Here is a 22,405-nt window from a genome sequence, read left to right as displayed (position 1 = left end):
GATAATCGATTGCCCTTTCTTGTTTTATGCTTATTATTAAAGTGTTTCAGCAACAATTCATCTAGGTATCATAGTTCAGAGTTCAGAAATTTGCATTAGGTAGTTCAGGCTTGCATGGTGCTGGTCATATTCTATTTTTAAGTCCTAATTTCCTCTTTTGTAAAATGAGTTAATAATAGTATAATATAGTATAATACAGCATAGTATAGTAAAAAAATATGCACTGGTGGTTAGGTTAGGTAATGCATATAAAACTTTAGTAAATGGTTAGCATGTAATAAAGAGCTGAATAAAATATTATTTCTAAAGCAATAATGAAAATATGTAAACAATTTTTTTCAGAATTTTGAGGGGAATATTTGTGGTAACATGTCACAGAGAATTGGGAAATCAAATGTGGTGAATGGGTGAACTTAGTTAGGAAATCCGTATTGTTCTCTATTTTGATTATCATTACTCCCTTGTGTTAAGTTGCCCACCCTGGCACAGTCATCATGCATAGAAACACGCATTCATATCATCACCCCTCAAAACAATCTTATACTAATGAAGCAGCTAAGTCTTTGAGGTGAAATAACTTCACCAAAGTAAACACTTGTGAAAAAAAATCAAGCTTTAATTCACATATTGTCAACAGCAAATCCCATTTTATTTCCCCTCCACCTCACTACCTCTCTGAGGAGTTACTCAAGTAAAGACCAATCAGGAGATTTTGACCCTTTCTTATTCTGGCTTTGGACTTTGAGTCAGGGACAGAGAGCCTTCCCCTACTGGCCATAGAGCCCATAAAGCAGAACTGCATCAGGAATGAACTGCAAGGACTTGACTGTAATGCTGACCTTAAAAGGCTGGTGGAGAAATGAGGTTCACAGAAGTGACAACTAGCGTTAAACAATGGTTAATGGGTAAACTTGAGGCACACTGCACTGGAAGGTGAAGATAGGTTAATATGGAGTAGAGTTTTCAGGGCTGAAAGACTCAGTTTGAATGTAGTCATGACTTCTTTGGGGCAAAGAGTTGGACTGTTGGGCTTCATCTGAGCAAAAATCAAACGTGGCCTTTAGATACTGAGAAACCCATGTGATAAAGCAGGGGTAAGTCCTTGGAGAGTTTCCAAACAGGCTTTTGTAGGAGTTGCTCATTGTTACAGGTAGATTAATTGTACCAATTATAGTCTACTGAAAGCTTGTGTTAAAAGAAAGAACTAAGGGGTGGTACATTACAGAAGTTAGGCCCTCAGCCTAACTCTAGGGCTACTTTAGGGCATCCCCTAGGTTATCTGGGATCTCAGGCAAACTTTTTATCAGGGCCTCTTTCTATATACATAATTTGATTTTGCTAAAATCAGCATTCCAGGATTATTCAGGTAGTCTAATCTCACGTAATTCTAAAAAGTAAATATTGCACCATCCAAGGGGAGTAATCTGCTTGTTAGACTCCCTGCCTGAAAATCAGGGTTCTGCTATGGGACCCTAGAGTGATTACCACATGCATAAGTTCTAGAATTCCTTGGAACATCTGGTTAATCTCATGTGAGATTGAGTGTCAGAGAGTTCTCTAAAGGGGAAGAAATAGGAACCAGACACCCATGTGGCTCCTCCCAGACAGCACTGCCAGCCATTTCCCAGCACCCAAAGGAAAACTTAGAAAATTGGGACAAGGTGTTCCAATGTGATAGGGACACTGAGAAGAAGGCCTTATGGGCAGGAAACCCCCTTTCCTGGGTCTAAGGGTGTTACTGGGCTACTTCATAATGTTCATGTAAAGAATAAATTAAATAATGCATGTAACTTGCTTAGATATTTCCTCACAGGTGATCAGCCCTCAATCAACATTAGATGGCTAATGATATCCACTAATATCCATTAGCTGAATCAACTAAAACAACCTCTATACATATTCCACTTAGGCTGTTGGGGTTTTTTGTTTCTATTAGTTTATAAGAAGTAAAGCATGATTCAAAATGGTAGCCAGGTGATTATAAATTATTTTCTCCTAACCACCATGACTCATATGGCTCTCATGCAGTCCTCATTCCTTCTTCCCAAGATGAGAAAACAGAGGGCTAAGGAAAAAAAGTAGAGGTTTCTGTGCTTTTAAGAAGCTGTTGGTTGCATTTTCTACAGTTCCATATAATGTTTGCCAACACACACACACATTATCTTTGGAACTCAAGTCCTGTATTTTGACTAAATTGTTGTCAGAATAAATGGTTCTCTCACATCCTGATGGTGTGCTCTCACGTGGTGCTTTTTGTCTTTTCAGATCCCCCAGATTAGTTATGCGTCAACGGCACCTGAGTTAAGTGATGACCGGCGCTATGACTTCTTCTCCCGTGTGGTTCCGCCTGATTCCTTCCAAGCCCAGGCCATGGTAGACATTGTGAAGGCCCTAGGCTGGAATTATGTGTCTACTCTTGCATCTGAAGGAAGTTATGGAGAGAAAGGTGTGGAATCCTTCATGCAGATTTCCAAAGAGGCAGGTAGGAAGAGATTGCAATGATCAAAATGATCCTCTTCAAATGTATGTGGCTTGTAGGGTTCTTTTCAGACTTTACTAAACAAACATTATAGGTGACCACTTTATACTTACTCTCACATTCCCCACTGCCTGTGAAGTAGATCTGTCTTTGTTTGTAGCACTTTGTTGTCTTTGAAGAGGATATTTTCAAAAGTGTGAAACTGAAGTCCCTTAAAGTATTAATGGGAGAAATGCAGAGAAGAAAATATGTTCCCAAATCAATATCTTACTTCTGTGTAATGGGTAATAGTGTGCATTAGTACTTATATTTGGAAACCTAAGAAATTTGTGACTACATGTGCCTCTCAATGCATGATCTTTCTTTTTTCCTCTCTAATATTGAGAGAATTGTTTACAATTGTGAGAACCCCATCACAGTGGCACGTTGATTTGGAGTTGGATAATAGTGATGGTTCTGGCTGACTTGGCCCCCCCAAAATAAATAAATTATTCACACAGGAAGATGTATTTATACAAATAGTCTTTGAAACAAAATATTTTGAGAAAGACAGTTCTATTAAGTAGCACTTGGAGAAGATTCTTTTATGTTTATTTATTTAGCTCAAATTGGGAAAAAAAGGCTCGAATGTTTGGCTAGTGGTCTTCAATTGGGCAGATTTTGAAAAATTAGATAAAATCTTCACACTTAGGAATCCTAACAATAAATATTCAGGTTTCTCTATTGGAAATAATGGATGTAGTAAATATATATTATAAAATGTGTACCTGATATTTTTTGTACAGTTCTTATGCCAAAGTTAGGCCCTCAGTTTTGTTTGTAAGAATTTTAGCTGATCCAAATTGTTATTGATAAGAATAGTTAACTAACAGCAAAGACAGACAAGTGGGGCAATAGAAACAGAGGTTCTCTTCATGAGGAAAAAGTGTTATAAATTCAGACGTGGCTGTGATGTTGGACTCTCAGACTACAGATATACTTACATACATATATATGGCACATTTGCACATGGCTACTGAAAGAAGAGAGTCAGGATTTGCTTGTGAACCCCATGATTTTAACTCAGTGCCTCATCATTAGCCTTAACTTCATAAATTCACTGGAGATCTGAGTCATTCTTATGTTATTCCTTCCAACTGAAATACTATCACTCTTAACACTTTTGACTAGGTAGCTCCTAATTATGAAGAGGTTGCATCCTAGAAGTCATTTCTAGGTTCAACCAAACACACACACTCCAGTTCCTTGGGTCTATTGGCATGGCCTTATGTTTCTAGTGTCTTTTACCACAGCACTTATCACATGTTTGTCTAACTTGCTGTTGAAGTGTTCTTTCTTGTCCTCTAGACTCTAGAGGAGACCATGCCTATCTCATTTTCTACTGTTGTCCCAACTGCTATGTTGCTAAGGGAAATATTTTTTAGTACAATTCAGTTAGAAACTTTCTGATTAGAAAGGAAATTTTAATTCCAGTCTAGTGTTATGCTGAGATTTATATGATTTATTAACAATTAGCTACATGAAGCCCTAAAGAAATAACTAATCATTTCTGATAACTAATTCTTGTATATCTTTCTTATTTCTTTGAATCTTGCTTTGACAAAAATAAGGCTAGAGGTTAACTTAGAAATATGAACATAAATATGAACATAAAAGACAATAGATAAAGTGAAAATAATAATCTAAAGCTCAGAGGTAAAGTTTAGATACCTTCTTGCTCTGTTGCTGCAAATGGCTCTCCACTTTAATGCTGAACATTGTACTGGACAAAGCAAAGAGTGCTAGTAATTTTGTTATAAAATTTATAGTGTTCATAAGATTGAAATTATGTTACTTTTTGGTAAAGCACAGGGTCAAGGCAAATGTTTGCTCTGTGTCTTTTATAAAAGACTGATATAGACCTGTCTATAGAGAGGTTAGTGGTGAGTTTTACATGGTGGATTTTCCTGGTGTCACTTGGTGAACACTTAAGATATAAAATCAGAGTCTACTATATAGGGACTCTGCAAAAAGGACAAACTCCTTGTAGTCTGAACTCCCCAGCTCATATATTTAGCTTATCTTACATTGTAATGATGTAGGTCAAAAATAAATATTGTATCATTGGCAGCCATTTTGGAAAAAAGCCTTTAGTCTGAGAGCCCTTCCGCTTGAGGATGACAGTAACTATAACACCAGCTGTACCGATGCAGGAAAACACAGAGCATTCAGGTAATGCCTAGCAGATCGGTTCCTCTTCTTCTATAAGTATTATGATAGTTGGTGTATATTTATAATAAATTTCACTGGAACTATATCATATATGCAAGTCATTGAAATGAATTCACTCACATGCTTATCAAACACTGCCGTGTCCCCTGCTTTCCCCAAAAGAAAAAAAGAAAGTAGAGAGAAGAAGGGGAAATCACAATTTAAATGGTTTATTGTAAGTCAGAGAAAACCTGAAGTGGGAAACACAATCCACTGTTTCTTTAGTCAGCTTTACTTCTGTGGCCCTCTCATAATGTGAGCATACATATTCATGTTCCAAAACCTCTAAAAAGGTCCAACTACTTCCTCTGATGTCCTCTTGAAGAAACAGTAATATAGTTTAATTCAGAATAAAAACAAAACAAAAAAATTTATTCTATTGGAATTTCTGGGAAGTATATGGGCTTGAAATTTTGAAGGATAACTTTAAATGTTCAATATTTTCCTTTGCCTGCTTACTATAGAAGCTGGCACTCAAGAAAGATAGTATCCCACATACATGTGTAGGAGGGGGTAGTGTAGCATAAAGAGAAGCAAGCATTGTGGTACTCCTTTATCCAACTCTTATAGAACAACTCAAGACGATGTCAGAGAAAAGAAGCCCTTTCAATAGGGGCCACCTAATTTGTTTGGAACATGAAAGTCTACATATAGTTTTTTTAAACTGTCAAAGAAAACCTCAATAATTCTTCTCTCATGTATAGTCGTAGAAGATTTTGCCCTGGCTGGATGGCTCAGCTGGATGGAGTGTCATCCCATGCACTAAAATGTCATGCATTCAGTTCCCAGTCAGGGCACATATGTAGGTGGCGAGTTCAGTCCCCATTCAGGGTATATACAGGAGGCAACCAATCTATCTCTCTCTCCTACATCAATGTTTCTTTCTCTCTCTCACTCTCCTTCTCTCTCTCTCCTTCCATCCCTTCCCCCTTCCTTTCTCTCTAAAACCAATAAACATATCCTCAGGTGAGGATAAAAATAATAATAACAATAATTCTTCATTCAAGTAAAGTCATGGGAGGTATAAATATGCATGAATGCTGCTCCTTGTTGAACCTTCAAAGAAGATTGTAACATGATTTTTCTAAGATGATGAAATTTTTGTAGAAGTTTTATTTGCATAAATTGCCCTTTTTATCTGAATGGATGCACATGCAGTATTACCAAAAGCAACTTATTGCTTAATATTACAGAGAATAAGAGAATATTTACTCTAGCATGCTTTAAATTCAGGTCAACATAATAACCTAAATAGTCTAAATTAGACATAAAGACTTGTTTTTCTAAATGAGGGTCAAAGTAAATGTTTATGATAGCATATGGCACTGATATATGCCAGATATTTTGAACCAAATTTGGTTCAAGGACATCACACATGACTCATAGTTTGCCAGGCAATTTTAAAGAGTATCTATCAAATATTACTTCACAAATAGTAATAATTTGTTACCTCCATGGTGTCATGACACATATCAACTTTCCAAAACCTAGAGGAACTTTTGAGCTATCCTTTTGGTATTTCATGTGAATCGCTTAATAGATTTATTTCAATTGGTCTTATAAAGTAAATTTTATTATTATTCAGATAAACTGTAGAACTGTTTACTTGACTCTTCTTTAATTTTTTTTTTTTAATTTTTAGTTAAATAATTTATTTATTTTCAGAGAGAGGAGAAGTGAGGGAGAAAGAGGGAGGCAAATGCTGTGTGAAACACCAATTGGTTGGCTCTTGTTCACCCCCAACTGGGGACCTGGCCTGTAACCCAGGCATGTGCCCTGACAGGGAATCAAACCTATGACCTTTTGGTTTGCAGGCCAGTGCTCAATTCACTGAGCCACACCAACCAGGGCTTATTTGACACTTTACGTTGACCTAGAATACTCTGTTCTTAGGGGAAGGCTTAATTAACTATGTAGTAACTATTATTCAGTATTAGGGGGTTTTTTTAGAGCTAGTATTACTTGGATTTGCTCATTAGTGGATTCGATTCTCATTAAAGAATTCTGTGCCTCTCTTTCCTTCATAGATGCAATGTTATCTTTTATTCTGCTACATGTCAATCTTCCTTGCCTTGCCGTAACCTCTATGAGATCAAACACTTTCCCTTGTGACTCTGTTATGTAGCCTCATTTTGGGCATATAGAAGGTATTCAATAAATATTTGTTAAAGGAAAGAGAGAAGAAATAATTGTATTTTTCCCTTCACCTTTCAGGAAAAAAACCTGTAGATGGATTATATATAATTTTTATGATATATAATTTGTGACTTGTGGATCAAAAAATTATATTATATATCTGTTTGCTGTGGTTTATTATAGTTGTCCTCATTCTGAATCATTCCACTGGTGCCTCTAACTAACTCCACACAAAACAGAGCAATAGGATACAGCAGGAGTATACTTTCCAATACTACCACCTATGTTGAGCTCGAGGAGTTTTCCTTTTTCTTTGTCTCTGTCTGTTTTATAGTTAATACAGAAAACTATTAGACATTTTAATATCCAGTTGGAGAGTTTCTTTAATGAAGTGTTCAGTGGTCCCTGTTTATGCATATGTATTAAAAATTTAAGGACTTAATTTCAAAATATGAAATCACAAGAATTCTCACATCCCTGACTTAGTCTCCTTCATGGTCTAATTTTGGATTGTGGTATGTACATTTGTTTTTTTTTTAACAGCACATTTTTAGTTCATTTCTATGAATAAATTCATGGAGAATGGTTGACTGTACAAGTCTTGATGAGAGAACAGGTCTTCGTATCACTGTAGAGCTAACAGGGTCAGATATTCGTGTTCCCAGCCTCCCTTGGAGCTAGGGTATAGCCATATATCCCAACTGTGGCTAATGAGAGTATCTATCATAGATGGATCAAGAGCTAGGGACACAAAGAAGCAGGAACAGTGAGAAATGAGTTAGTTCACAGCAGCAACAGGGACACCATGTTTTAGGGTGGATGTGGTCTCCAGGGTGTTTTGGCTGCAGTAGTACAATCTCTGACTTCCTGTTTCCAGGAGTAGCAGCAGCAGCAGTGCCCCAGCTAACTTGGTTCTGTGCTACTTTGGGGGAACTTTGGTTTTGAAAGTCTAGATGTCCTTTGTTTCAGCTCATGTTCTGACTTTGGTTCTCTAGCCTCCACATGATTTTGTAAATTATCCATCATAATTTAAGTAAATTATATTTATACTTAATCTAGGCAGACTTAACTTCAATTATTTGACTTTTACTTTCATTATTATAATTGAGAGTGTCACTTCTGTAAGTCCATAACACCTTGTGCATAACTTTATCATATAATTTTTTGCATATCATTGTAATCATTATAATCTAATTATCTTCTCCCATTATAATGTATGTTTATCAAGGACTGGCATTATGTTGTATTTGACTTTCAAAAGTATACCCAGGATAATGTCCAACATATTTTAGGCTCAATAAATGAACATTGAATTTTAAAGTAGTCTATCAATAATATGGGTGAAGATGTCAAGGTTGTAGTTAGTACAATAAAACTGTTGGAAGGTTTTCCAGTTTTGACTTTCTGCAGTTATAATGAATCTGCTATAATAAGCTGACTTTAGGGAAGGAAAAAATGGGGTAACCAATCTGGCATAGGCCTTATGAAATGCATATCTGAGTACTTTCTTCATGTTGGATACTGTTCCAGGGTAATAATGATGACTAATAATTATAGTAGTAACAGCAACAGGCCAAAAAATAACATCTGCTCTCTAAGAATAGAAATACAAGAGTGAAGCACTGAATATAGCTCCTTGGGGCATGCAGCAAGGGAAGACAAAACAAATGCCACACCAAACCTCAGAGGTAAAACTGAGTTAGCAGACAATGCTGACCTAAATGGAGTGATGAATGACATTTTTAGGAAGATAAAATCATGTTAAAAAATGAAAATACAATTGTTTAATGTTATTTGAATTTTTAAATGGTGTAAGAGAAATAGAATTGCTTTAAAAAACTTGTATGGCTCTTTATATCATTACTATGATGTGAAGTGTTCCTACACACAACATGAGAACTATTGCAGGAAATGATTTTGTTTTGGGGCCAAAGACTTCTAGGTCTGCCCCTAACTCCTCTAGTAACTGACTGGGAGCTGGCATGCTTCTTTGAGTTGCAAAGTCAACACATTTATTGAGAAAACTGGTTTCTTTTGGTTCAGACAGTTCTCAAATGCATATTATCCTGAGTGCAAAGAATGGGTTTCTTGCAGGCAATGGACTGTCATTGCTGATGTGGGGCTAGAAATAGATGATGACAGAGTGTTTTCGCTGCATGAAGAAGCAGACTATGGGGAAATATATCTCAAAACTTCCTTCTGCTCCCTTCCACTTACCTTCACTGGACCTGAGCAAAATGGATGAATGTGAAAAGATCTGAAGTTAAAAGCACCTGCTTGGGTACTACCTGTTCCATACACTAAGGAGAGAAAGGTCATTGGATTCTGAAATTGAAGTTGAAAATGTAGGGAAAAGGAACACAGCTCATTTTTAAATATATTTTCTATATTTTCAAATATAGAAAATTCTATTGAACAAGAGAATTTCTTGGTCTGTTGTGTAAGGAAAGAACATTGTTGTTTTGGGGTATCTTACTTTGGAAAGTAACCACGCTTTTGTAATAATATTGTATCCACTGGAATTTAGAAGGTCTGATTTATTCTTCCTATATGATGATACTATATCAGCTTTCAAATGAAGCTTTCTTTTACCAGTCTTTACAAAACCATTTATTAAAAAGAACCATCAGTTTTGAATCTCATAGGTTTTGATGGATGTCAGCAAGAAAGATAAATTTCAATAGAAAAATAAAAGGAAAAATATTAGTTTATAGAAATGGAGGGAAGTATATAGAACAAAGTTCAAGTACTTATGGGTCATGCCTATGTTTTCATTGTGGGACAGCAGGATGCCTTGATTTTGAGTTACACTAAGGTTATACTCAGCAGGGAAGGGGTATTTCCTAATGTAATTTCAGTGATTTAGCCAAAAGTTGGGATGGTCACTGTCTAAAAATAAATGCTGTTTTTTTGGTTGCCTTTTCCAGAGGCTTCCCAGCATTTCACTCCACTAGAACAGGCAAGCAAAGGCGGGGAGAAGGTTTGGCCTGTGCCCATAGACAAAAATGCAACATTTATTAACACAGAGGCAAGGAAAGCCCTAGAGTTAGTGAAATGCATAGTTCTGAAAAATAGGCAAATACTCTAGCCCAAATAATTATAATAATTTGTTTCTTATGCAACATCTATTTACTGTACTTTAACTCCCTCCTAAATTATTTTGTATTTTGAACTTGATACGCGTAAATGCAGCCTCTTTGAGACCTGCACTGAGAGAGATCTGTTTTCCTTTAATTTAGCAAATGGATTCCTGCTGTTAAATCTTTCAAGAGAGTATAAGAAATTCTACAAAGCCCCACATCAATTGCATTAGCACTGTCAGGCAAATTGAAGGAGAGCAGATAATCAAGATCTTTGGCAGTAATAGTAGCCATCCAAACACACTGCATTGACTGACTTGAAATACCTTGAGGTTGTGTGCCTACAAATTCGCCTATTCCCAATCCTTTACATTTGTTGTTACTCTTTTTGGCTAGATGTCTTAAATAGAAAATTTAAAACATATGCCCATAATCATTAGATAGTATTATTCCATTATGTTGATATTTTAGAGTTGACATTAACTGTCAAGCAAGCTCCCATTTCGATAGGCATTACTCACTGTTATCACCCTTTATAAACCACAGTATTAGGGTGACTCTTTGAGAAACTAGTCTAATAGGTACAACATACACTCTTACATATGAGGGAAAATATTAAAAGTGAAGTCATTATAATAATAATAAAGGCCTTAAGAGAAAAATTTGAGGCCTTATATTAGAAAGGTTAAACAACAAAGAATACTTACAAAAAAATGTCCATGAAAACAAGGTTTATTTTTGCTGAGATGTTACTGATCTTTTGTATTTAAATATTTTAAAAGTTTAAATCAACAACACAAACATGTATCTAGTATATTTTTTATCAAAGAATATGATTTACCTTGGAAAAGATAAGGTTATCAGATTACAACTATAAAAATGTTGAAAGGTGACTAACTATATAGAAGTACGTTGCTTTCAAAGTCTCAATGCTGGAAGGTATGGATATTATAGATTCTTCTGGTCAAATATTTGTGGCAAATGTTAGTTAAACTATAGTTTTATATCAGGATCATGAGTGTTATTTTCTAAAAACCTAGTATATGGTGATGCATTTAGTAAACATTGCACTCTCCACACTTTTGATTAACTAATATAAATTATGTCTGTTCTCATGGGTTCTTTGTTCAACAGTAACCACTGAGTAATTAAGATAGGAACTAGAAATTAGAATGGCTTACTTTAGACTCATAGATTGCATTCTGCTCTAGGGTTTGCATCATTTATCTGCTGTGCTCTCATTATGATTTTTTCCCAGATTTATTAAGATTAAATTGGCATATGACATTGTGTATGTTTAAGGTGTACACTTATATATTATGAAATCATTACCATAGTAGGGTTAGTAAATATTTATCACCTTACAATTACTATTTATTCTTTGTGGTAAAAACATTTTATTTGCTCTCTTAGTAACATTCAAATGTGTAATAGAGTACTGTTAAATATATGCACCACATTGTTCCTTAGATCTCCAGTACTTATTCATTTTAAACTTAAAAGTCTGTACCATTTGATTGACATCTCCTAATCACTCACACTCACCAGCCCCTGGACATTACCATTCTACTCTCTGTTTCTTTGAATTCAGCTTTTTTATGATTCTACATAATAGTAATATAATACAGCATTTGTCTTTCTCTGTGTAACTTATTTCATGGAACATAATGCCCCCAAGTTCCATCCCTGTTGTTGCAAATGGCAGGATTTCCTTCTTTCTCATGGCTGCATAATACATGCACACACACACATAATGTATATATGTATATATGCACATATACACATGTATTACACATATATGTGTGCACACATGTATGTGCATATTATACACATATATGTGATACATATACACATATATATTGTTGCTCATTATGTATATACCACATTTCTTGTATCCATTCACCCATAGGTAGACACATAGGTTGGCTATTTTGAATAATGCCGCAATGAATATGGGAATGCAGATATTTCTTTAAGATCCTGATTTTATTACCCAAAAGTGTAATTAATGGATCATATGGTACTTCTATTTTTAATTTTTTGAGGAACCTCTATAATGTTTTTGATAGTAACTGCACCAATTTACATTCCCACAGTATACAGTGGTTCCCTTTTCATTACATCCTTGCCAATACTCATTATCTCTTGTCTTTTTAATAATGGCCCTTCTAATAGGTGTGAGGTGGTCTCTCTTGGTTTTGATTTACATTTCCCTAATGATTAGTGATGTGGAGCATCTTTCATTTGCCCATTGGTTATTTGTATATCATTTTGAAAAACATCTCTTAGAAATTTTTTATCAGACTTTTAAAAAATTATTTTGTTATTGAGGTTGTATGAGTTCCTTATATATTTTGGATATTAAACCCTTTTAAGAAATGTCATTAGCAAATATTTTTCTCCCATTCTGTATTCTGTGTTTTCATTTTGCTATGATGAAAATTTTGTTTGTGTAGTCCCACCTATTTAATTATTTTTGTTGATTATTTCTTTTGCTGCGCAGAAAGTTTTTGTTTATGTAGTCCCTCCTATTTACTTTTTTGTCGTTTCTACATTTTGATATATTAAAAAAATTGTTGCCAAGTCCAATATTAAGAAACATTTTTCCTATGTTTTCCTTTGGGAATTTTACAATTTCACTTCTTTTGTTTAAACCTTTAATCAGTTTTATGTTAAATGTTGTCATTGTGTAATATGGACTCCAATTTCACTTTCCTAAAAGATTATTCAATTTCTCAATGTGATTTATTGAAGAGATAATCCTTTTCTCATTGAGTATTCTTGGCTCTCTTATCAAATATTAATTGACTGTATAGGCAAGTTTTTTCCTGGGATCTTGGTTCTGTATCATTTGTGTATATGTCTATTCTTATTCCATTACTATATACTATTTTGTACTTTGGTTACTATAGCTTTGTAACACAGTTTGAAATCAGAAAATGTGATGCATCCAGCTTTGTTCTTCTTTCTCAGGATCATGTAGTTATTCAGGGTCTTTGTGGTTCTATACAAAGTTCATGGCCCTGACTGATATAGCTCAGGGGATTGAGCATGGGCTGCAAACCAATGGGTCACCAGTTCATTTCCCAGTCAGGGCACATGCCTGGGTTGCAGGCCAAGTTCCCAGTATGGGGTGTACAAGAGGCAACCACAACATTGATATTTCTCTCCTTCTCTTCCCCTCTCTCTAAAAATGAATAAATAAAATCCTTTTAAAAAAGTTTGTGTTTTTTTCTATTTCTGTGAAAAATGCCAGTAAGATTTTGATAGGGATTACATTCACTTTATACATGGGTTTGAGTAATATGGATGTTTTAACAATATTAATTATTCTGATCAATGAACCTGGAAAACATTTTATCTGTGTATTTTTCAATGTTTTCATCAAAGTCTAATAGTTTTCAGTGTATAGAACTTTCACCTCTTTTGTTAAATTTATTTGTATTTATTTTTGAAGCTATTAATTGGATCATTTTCCTTATTTTAAATATATTTTCTTGTGCATAGAAATACAACTTTCTAAAATTGATTCTAGAGTGAGGGGAAGGTAGGGAGAAAGTGATGGAGAGAATCATCAATGTGTGAGAGAAACATTGATTGGTTGTCTGTTGCATATGCCTCAACTGGGGATGGGACCTGCAACCCAGGAATGTGCCCTGACTGGGAATCAAACCAGCAAACTTTCAGTTTGCAGGATGATGCCCAGCCAACTAACCTAAAACTGGCCTGGGCACAACTGATTTTATATCCTTTAACTTCACTGAATTTTTAGTTCTATCAGTTTTTTTAGTGGAGTCTTTAGTATTTTTCATATATAAGATCATGTCATCTAGGCCCTGGCTGATGTAGCTCAGTGGATTGAGCACAAGCCTGTGAACCAAAGCATCACCGGTTTGATTCCCAGTTAGGGCACATGCCTGGGTTGCAGGCCATATTGCCAGTATGGAGTATGCTAGAGGCAACCATACATTGATGTTTTACTCCCTCTCTTTCTCCCTCCCTCCCTTCCCCATCTCTCTAAAAATAAATAAATAAAATCTTTTTTAAAAAGATCATGTCATCTGTAAACAAATATAAGAAAACATGTTTTCTTATGTTCTGATTTGGATTTCTTTTGTTTCTTTCTCTTGCCTGATTGCTCTGACTAGTATCTTTGGCATTATGTTAAACAGAAGTGGTAAGAGTAGGCACCTTTGTCTCATTCCTGATTGTAGAGGAATAACTTCCAACTTTTAACTGTTGAGTATGATGTTACCTGTGGGCTTGTCATATATGGCCTTTATTATGTTGAGGTAAATACCTTCTGTACTCAATTTTTGAGGGTTTTTATCATGAAAGAATTATGCATTTTATTAGATGTTTCTTCTATGTCTATTGAGCTGATTATCTAATTTTTTATCATTCATTCTGTTACTGTATTATATCACATTTACTTGACTTGTTCATGTTGAACCATTCTTGCATCCCAGGGAAAATCCAATCAATTTTGGTAGATGATCTTTTTAATGTGCTGTTAAATCAGCTTGCTAATCTTTTGTTAAGAATTTTTATTCTGTATTAATCAGGGATATTAGCTTGTAGTTTTCTTTTCTTGTAGTATCTTTATCATGGTTTGATATCAGCGTTCTGCTAGGGTCCTAAAATGATTTTGGGAGTGTTTCCTGCTCTTCATTTTTTAGAAGAATTTGGAAAGGTTTGTCATTAATTCTTGATAGAGTCTAATGTTTGATAGAATTCACCATGGCAACCATTTGGTCCTGGGATTTTCTTTGTTGGTATAGCTTTGATTCAGTCTCCTTCCTTGTTATTGGTCTGTTCAGATTTTCTGTTTCTACATGATTCAGCCTTGAGAGGTTATATGTTTTTAGAAGTGTATTCATTTCTTCTAGATTATCTAATTTATTGGTGCTTTTATTATTTACAATGCTCTGTAATTATCTTTTATTAATTATATGGTATCAGTTGTAATATCTCCTCTTTCATGTCTAATTTTAATTGATTTTTCTTTATTTTTTCCTCAGTTGTCTAGATAAAGTTTTGTCAGTTTGATTTATCTTTTCAATAACCAGGTTTTAGCTTTGTTGATCTCCTGTTATTTTCTGGCTTGTATTTTATTTATTTATGTTCCAATCTTTATTTCCTTCCTTCCATTAACTTGGGGCTTTGTTCATTCTTCTTTTTCTAGTTTCTGGAGGTATTAAATTATGTTGTTTATTTGAGGTCTTTCTTTTTACTTAATGTAGACATTTAGTGCTATAAAATTTTCTCTGAGAACTGCTTTTACTGCATTCTATAAGTTTTGGTATGCTGTGCTTCCAGTTTTATTTGTTTCAAAATATTTTTGATTTTCCATTTTGATTCTTTCTTTGACCTATTGGTTGTTCAGGAGTGTGTTTTAATTTCCACATATTGTGAAATTTCCAGTTTTCTTCCTGTTATTGATTTCTAGTTTCATGCCATTGTGGCTTGAAAACATACTTAGTATGCTTTCAATCTTCTTCAGCTTGCTAAGACTTGTTTTATGACATCATATAATCAATCTTGAGGAACATTTCCTGTACACTGGAGAAGAATGTGTATTAGAAGGAATGTTCTGTATACGCCTGTTAGGTTCATTTAGTTTATAGTTCTAGTCCAATGATCTATTCATTATTGAAAGTAGGGTATTGAAGAGCACTGATTTTATTTCAGTATTGTTTGTTTCTCCCATCAGATCTGTTAGTATTTGCTTAACATATTTAGGTACTATGATGTTGGATGTGTGTGTGTATGTATATTATGTATACATATGTGTGTATGTAAATAATATGCACACATATGTGTATATTATAATATATAATTATAAATAATTATTTATAATATACATATATAATTTTTATAGCTTTTTGGTGAATTGACCTCTTTATTATCTTATGGTCATCTTTGTCTCTTGTTTAGTTTTAGTTTTTCCATGCAGGGTTAGTCCTCTTGGATAGAAGTGAAAAGGTACTTCTACTGGTAAAATAATACTCATCCAAGTTTAGGGACTCAGTATCCTCAGCTCTATTAGGATCTTCCTATACATCCTAATTCTAATTTTCAGGATACCATTTTCTTCAAAATAAATGCCCTAATTTTAACAATAGATAGCCTTTGAGGGCATGGTATTATAGTTTTGGGTTTAAAGTCTCTTTTGTCAGATGTAAGTATTGTTATCCCTGTTCTCTTTTGGCTCCTACTTGCATGGAATATCCTTTGCCATCCCTTTACTTTGAGCCTGTGTGTGTCATTAAAGCTGAAGTGAGGCTCTTGTGGGCAACACAGACTTGTTTTTCTTGGGTATTTAGTTTTCACTAATCTAGTCACTCTATTCCTTTTGATAGGGAAATTTAATCTATTTACATTAACAGTAATTATTGGTAGGTAACGATTTACCAGTGTTTTATTGTTTTCCTGGCTGTTTTGTAGTTCCCTTGTTCATTTCCCCTCCCTTGCTCCCTTCCTTTGTGAGTGGATGATTTTTTTGGTGGTGCATTCTTTTGATTCCTTTTTATAACATACTGTAGGGTTTTTTGTTGTTGTTGTTGTCGTTGTTGTTATTTTACAGTTACCATGAGGCCTGCATGAAACATCTTATAGATTTAATAGTCTTTATTTTTATTATTTTTAATCCTCACCTGAGGACCTGTTTCCATTAATTTCAGAGAAAAAAGAAGAGAGGGAAGATGGGAGGGGAGGGAAGGAGGGAGGAGGAAGGGAGAGAAGAGAGAGACAGAAAGAGGAGAAAGGGGAGAAAGAGAGAGAGAGAAATCAGTTGGTTGTCTCCTAAACATACCCTGACAAAGCATCAAACCTGCAATATAGATATGTGCCCTGACTGGGAATCAAACTGGCAACCTTTTGGTACATGGAATGATGCTCCAACCAACTGAGACATGCAACCAGAGCAGATTTAACACTCTTTTTTAGGCTCATACTTTAAATTACGTACAAAACTACCCTTTTACTTCCCCTACCCTTTTACATTTTGATGTCACAGCTTACGTCTTTTTGCATTGTGTATTCATTGGCCTATTATTGTAACTATAGTTTCTTTAATACCTTCTCCTTTAGCCTTTATCTGGGAGTTAAGTGAAGAACACATTATCTTATTACCACAGTTGAGTATTCTGATTTGATTCCATATTTATCTTCACCAGTGTGTGTATATTTTTCATGCAGCCAATGTTAGTAATTAACTTCCTTTCATTTCAAGATGAACTTATTTCAGCATTTTTGTGTAAGGCAGTTTCTATGATAATGAATTTCCTAACCTTTTGGTCATCTGTGAAAGGCTTTCATTTATGAACAACAACTTTGCCAGTTAGAATACTCTTGGTTGGCAGTTTTTCCCTCTTCTCACTTGAAATATATCATTCCAATTTCTCCTATCCTCTAAAATTTCTGCTGAGAAATCTGATAGTATTATAGGTGTTCCCTTGTAAGTTACAAAAACTTCTTTTTTCATCACCCTGACTTTAAGATTTGCCATTGATTTTTTTTTAAAAGATTTTATTTATTTATTTTTAGACAGAGGGGAGGCGAGGGAGAAAGAAAGGGAGAGAAACACCGATGTATGGTTGTCTCTCATACACCTCTAGCTGGGGACCTGGCCCACAGCCCAGGCATGTGCCCTGACTGGGAATAGAACTAGTGACCCTTTGGTTCGGAGTCCAGTGCTCAATCCACTGAGCCATACCAGCCAGGGCAAGATTGCCATTGATTTTTGATAATGTTATTATAATGTGTCTTGAAGATCTCTTAAAGTTGAGTTTGCTGATGTATGAGCTTCATAAAATTAGGTATGTGAATCTCTCCTCAAATTTGGGAAATTCCCATTCATTCTTTAAATAAGCTTTCTGCCCTCCTTACAGCTCTTCTCTTTTTTGATACTCCAATAATTCACAGATTGCTTCTTTTGTTGGTATCTGAAAGATTGTGTAGGCTTTCTTTATTCTTTGTCTTTACTTTTCTCTGACTGAATAATTCCAGATTATTTCTGTCTTCTAATCTACAGATTTTCTTTTGCCATAATCCATTCTGCTATTAATGGTCTATACTGAATCTTTCATTTTATTCTTTAGCTCCTATCCCAAAGACAGAGATTTGCAATTTATCCAATAAGAGATCCAAAATAATTATTTTGAGGAAGTTCAGGGAGCTACTAACCACCCCCCCCCAAGCATGGTTCACTGAAATCAGGAAAATAACACATGAACAAAATGAGATACATAACAAAGAGATAGAAATTATAAGAAAGAACCAAACAAAAATTCTGAAGCTAAAGAATAAAATGAAGATTATTGTGGTACTCTGGTGTCTTGTTTCCTTGATTTCTGATGTCCTTAAAGTTTTGTGTTGCTGTCTTTGCATTTGCAACAACAGCTACCTCCTCTAGTCATTACTAATTACTTCAAAATAGAGAGCCAGTCACAGGCTGGGATGTGTGTGGGTGAGGTGCATGAAGCACTGAAGGTACATATGAGCCAGTTGAAGGGATATGTGAGCAAGATGTCCCCCATAGGTATGCTTTTTGATGGAGTTCTGTGATGTATTTAGTAGAATCTGCATTCCTTTAATGCCTTCTGTGAGACCTATTTACTTCTGTCCAGATTCTTCTTACCCCCAGTCATGCAGCTGATGACTCAGAACTCTGGATGGAATGAGACAGAGCTGGACCTCTTAGGCAATGTCCACCCAAGTGGGGAAACCTAGCACTCACTCCCAAGCTCTCACTTCTCCCCTAGAGAAATCGTAGGCCAAAGAGATGATGCAAGTAAAGTGTAATGGTTCCTCTCACCCTCTCCCATGTGTCATATCATTATATGGCCCTAATGATATACTATAACTCCTCCACTTAAATATTGAACTTCCACAAGCACTCGCTGTCCATGGATGATTATCTAAGACAGTGTTCTCTGGTTTATGGGCCATGAACAAGAGGGATTTTAAGTAGTTCATAGACCACTGCAGGGTCTATACCTATTACTGGAGATATGGGTGGGCAAGACTTCTTCTGGGTCCTTTGGTGTCTGGTACTAGATCTTACAGCTTTCACAAAGGTACTTTTTCTTCTATTGTTGTTAACTGAGTGGGAGATATGACAAGAGATGTGTTATTCAGCCATGTTGCTGATATCACTCCTCCCACTTTTTAAATTCTCACCCAAAGATATATTTATTGATTTTAGAAAGAAAGAGAAAGACAGAGAGGGAAGGAGAAAGGGGGGAGGGAGAGAGAGAGAGAATGAGAGAGAGAGAGATCAGTTTATGAGAGAAACATCAATTGGTTGCCGCCCATATGTGCCTCAACCTGGGACCAGGCCTGCCCTCAACCTAGGTATGTGCCCTGACCAGAAATCAAACCTGCAACATTTTGGTGTATGGGACAATTTTCAAATCAATTGAGCTACCCAGCCAGGGTTCTTTCACTCTATTTTTTAAACAATAGAATATGAATTTTACTTGGGTACACTAAATCTAAATAGGAAGAAACAGAACAAGCATACTTTGTAATGAAAATATGTATGTTAACCAAGTAATTACCCGATTAAAGACTTGGACTGGATCAGCTGTAGCCTATTTTACTGTTGTTCCATATGTTTTGTTTAATTAGCATAAATCATGCAACCAAATGGTAATACTCCATCCCAAACATTTCTAACTTATATATCTAATATCTTGTTGAGAAGATAGAAGAGCAGTGAGAAGGTGCTGGTTAGAGCCTACACATTAGTGGTGAAATTTAACAAAGTGGAGCTGAGACCATGGGATACTAAGGATGAAGTGAGGGGCCAAAAGGGGGCAGAGAATAATTAAGAGATGAGAGTGTCTCAGTATAAACATCTCCTTTACAAGTTTTCTTTGAATTACAATATTTGTCAAAGCATTTCCTTAAAGTTTTCATTTCATTATATGAGATTAACTAGGGTTCAACTGTAGCTTATTTTCTCTGAAAAAATTCATTCTGTCTTAGAGTATTGCACTCATACTAGGGTAATAGCTTTGGGTGGCAATCTGGATCAATAACATAAGACACTTCTAACGAGGTGTCTGATTCTTGGTTTGAATGGCTTTTGGCTGATAATTATTATTTGCTACCTGACTTAGGAACTCGTATCTTGTATATGAACACATAAAAAGTTGTTTACAGTTGAGTGTGTACATAAAACAACTTCAGCCTTGAAGTCAGCCTCCAGAGGATAAAATGCATGGATTAGTTCACAGTGGAAGTTATGAGTACATAATTTTTATAGCATGGCCTTGTCTTATGCCCTAGAAAATCAGAACTGGTAACATGAGTTATGATAGGAAAATTTCTAGTTAGTCTGGAAGCTGTTTTTAATTATTGTGGTTTTCTTGTTGTTTTTATTTGTTTAGTCATTATCAGACATTTAAATCATTTGGTCAGAAAATTTAAGAATTGACAAAAAAGAAAAAAAGATTTTAAACACATAAACCAACTACAGGTACTTCAGAAAAAAAATAAAATAAAATTATTTGTAAGGTCATGAGGCAACTCAAAGAATCAGAGACCAGACCAAGGACTTATGCTTGGAAAAGACAAAAAAATAAATTACTCTAATCCTCTACTATTCCAGGGAGCAGGAGATGAAGAACTATCTTTTATCTCTTCAAGGCACCACCCGTAGAATGAATTAACTTCAATTCCACTTAGGCCTCTAGTTCTATGCTCCAAACTCAAAATTCAATGAGAAAGTGCCCTACTGCTTTGTAATTGATCATGTGCACATACCTTGGCATTTTATTGAGAGTTCTATCATCTAAGATAAACTTCAGATCTTAACATCCAAAAACTAATTAGTAGGAATAACTGGTGCTGGTGACAAATGTGGACTACCATAACTTGATATAGCAGATGTTCTTCTTTATCTTGTAATGTCTTCCCATGCACATTTGGAGAAAAGGAAGAAAGAATTAACAGCAATGCAAAATATTCTTGTTGAAGCAATTCTGTTATATTTCTGAAATAAGAACACTTTTCTTTTACCTTTAGACAGATCATCAAAGAAACCACTGTAAGTTTAAATACTTGTAGGAAATTCGTCAAACCACTGGCTTCCTAAAGAGATAGGGAATGTAATTTTCTCAGCTTTACATCTGTGACAGGATTCATTAAGAATCAGTTTTCAATCATCAGGTGATCCAATTAGCTCTACTTCACCCCTTGATTGAAATATAAGGAATGAGAGTGAGGGAGGGGGGCATTTATCACCACTACTGGAAAATTCCACTGTAGTCTGAACACTCACTAGTGATAGAGGGTTAAGTGGGCAATTTTTATATGATAAGAATGGCTTTTTCTCATTTGCTGAGCAGCTTTGGAAAAGAACTGCTATTTAATTTTTTTTTTTTTTTTTACAATTTCAGAATTCCTCCAAACCAAACACTACAATAGCGAGTTTCTGATAATGAGAGTAGACAAGTTGTCTTTGAAATGTAAATGTGGCAGTAGACAGGCCTTGTTCTTGAGCTCTTTAGCTTAGTAACATCCTGTATTTTAACCCAGGAGAAAGGAAACTCCTTAAGAAGAAAATGATGGAGACCCATGGCATGCTGGGACAAGGAAGAGAAGCTTCGGGTTGTGTTTGGCATGGAGCCTAATAGAACATTTTTGTTTTAGTTTTTATTTATTTATTTTTAGAGATGGGGAGGGAAGGAGAAAGGGAGGTAGAAAAACATCAATGTGAGAGGAGTAATATTGATCAGCTGCCTCTAGTACATGCCAAATGGGGACCTGACCAGCACCCATGCATGTGCCCCCACTGGGAATTTAGGTGGTGAAATTTTGATCTGTGGTATGGCACCCAACCCACTGAGCCTCACAAATCAGGCTAAAACAATTTTTAAAAATGGTGTGGGAGACCATTGCAGACAGAAAATTTTTCTAGTAAAACCAGAAAATGCTAACATCGTGAAAGAGGAGTACTTAACACATGTATTCACTTTTTCAAGATGTAAGTAATTATAAGCATGTAAAGTATAGAACTGAAATGTGGGTTATTCTGCTATGAACTAGTAGGCTAACACAGAGAAAGAGAATTGAAGACCCTTAATTCTGCTTTAAATCTATTTTCCTTTCTCTCAGCTTCTGTTTGAATACTTGTGAGTTTTCTTTGTCCTATGTGTTCCTTGGACAAGCCAGTCTCCAAACATCAAACATCACTTCTTTTTATGCTTTTACTCAAGTAGTTTCCTCGGTCTGGACTACTGTCTCCCAAGCTCAGTTGCCTGGCAAACTCCTCTCAGTGAAATTTCTCCAGTATGTTCTTTTCTCTTCCTTATCACCCCTGTGTATTGTTCCTGGCACTTTGCATATATCTATGATAGTACTTCTTTTGTCACTGTTATGACATGAAAAATAATGAATGCCTTAAAAGCAGCTACAATTATTAAAATGGCAAAGGGGAACTGAAAATTCT

At 35.3% G+C, this 22,405-nt stretch overlaps 1 protein-coding gene across 2 annotated transcripts in view; it reads left to right on the top strand.

Annotated features, from left to right (window-relative positions):
* Window positions 1-22,405, top strand: part of GRM7 (glutamate metabotropic receptor 7) — an 853,913-nt gene that overhangs the window by 272,071 nt on the left and 559,437 nt on the right. For both annotated transcript variants that reach the window (XM_028518977.2, XM_036030861.1), the window contains exon 2: window positions 2,266-2,482. In XM_028518977.2, coding sequence (XP_028374778.1) covers window positions 2,266-2,482 — 217 coding nt within the window. The remainder of the gene's footprint in view (window positions 1-2,265; window positions 2,483-22,405) is intronic.

This window comes from Phyllostomus discolor, chromosome 7, assembly GCF_004126475.2.
Source record: "Phyllostomus discolor isolate MPI-MPIP mPhyDis1 chromosome 7, mPhyDis1.pri.v3, whole genome shotgun sequence".
Lineage (NCBI taxonomy): Eukaryota > Metazoa > Chordata > Mammalia > Chiroptera > Phyllostomidae > Phyllostomus > Phyllostomus discolor.
The sequence above is the reverse complement of the archived record's forward strand: the minus strand, read 5'-3'. Positions and strand labels throughout refer to the sequence as shown.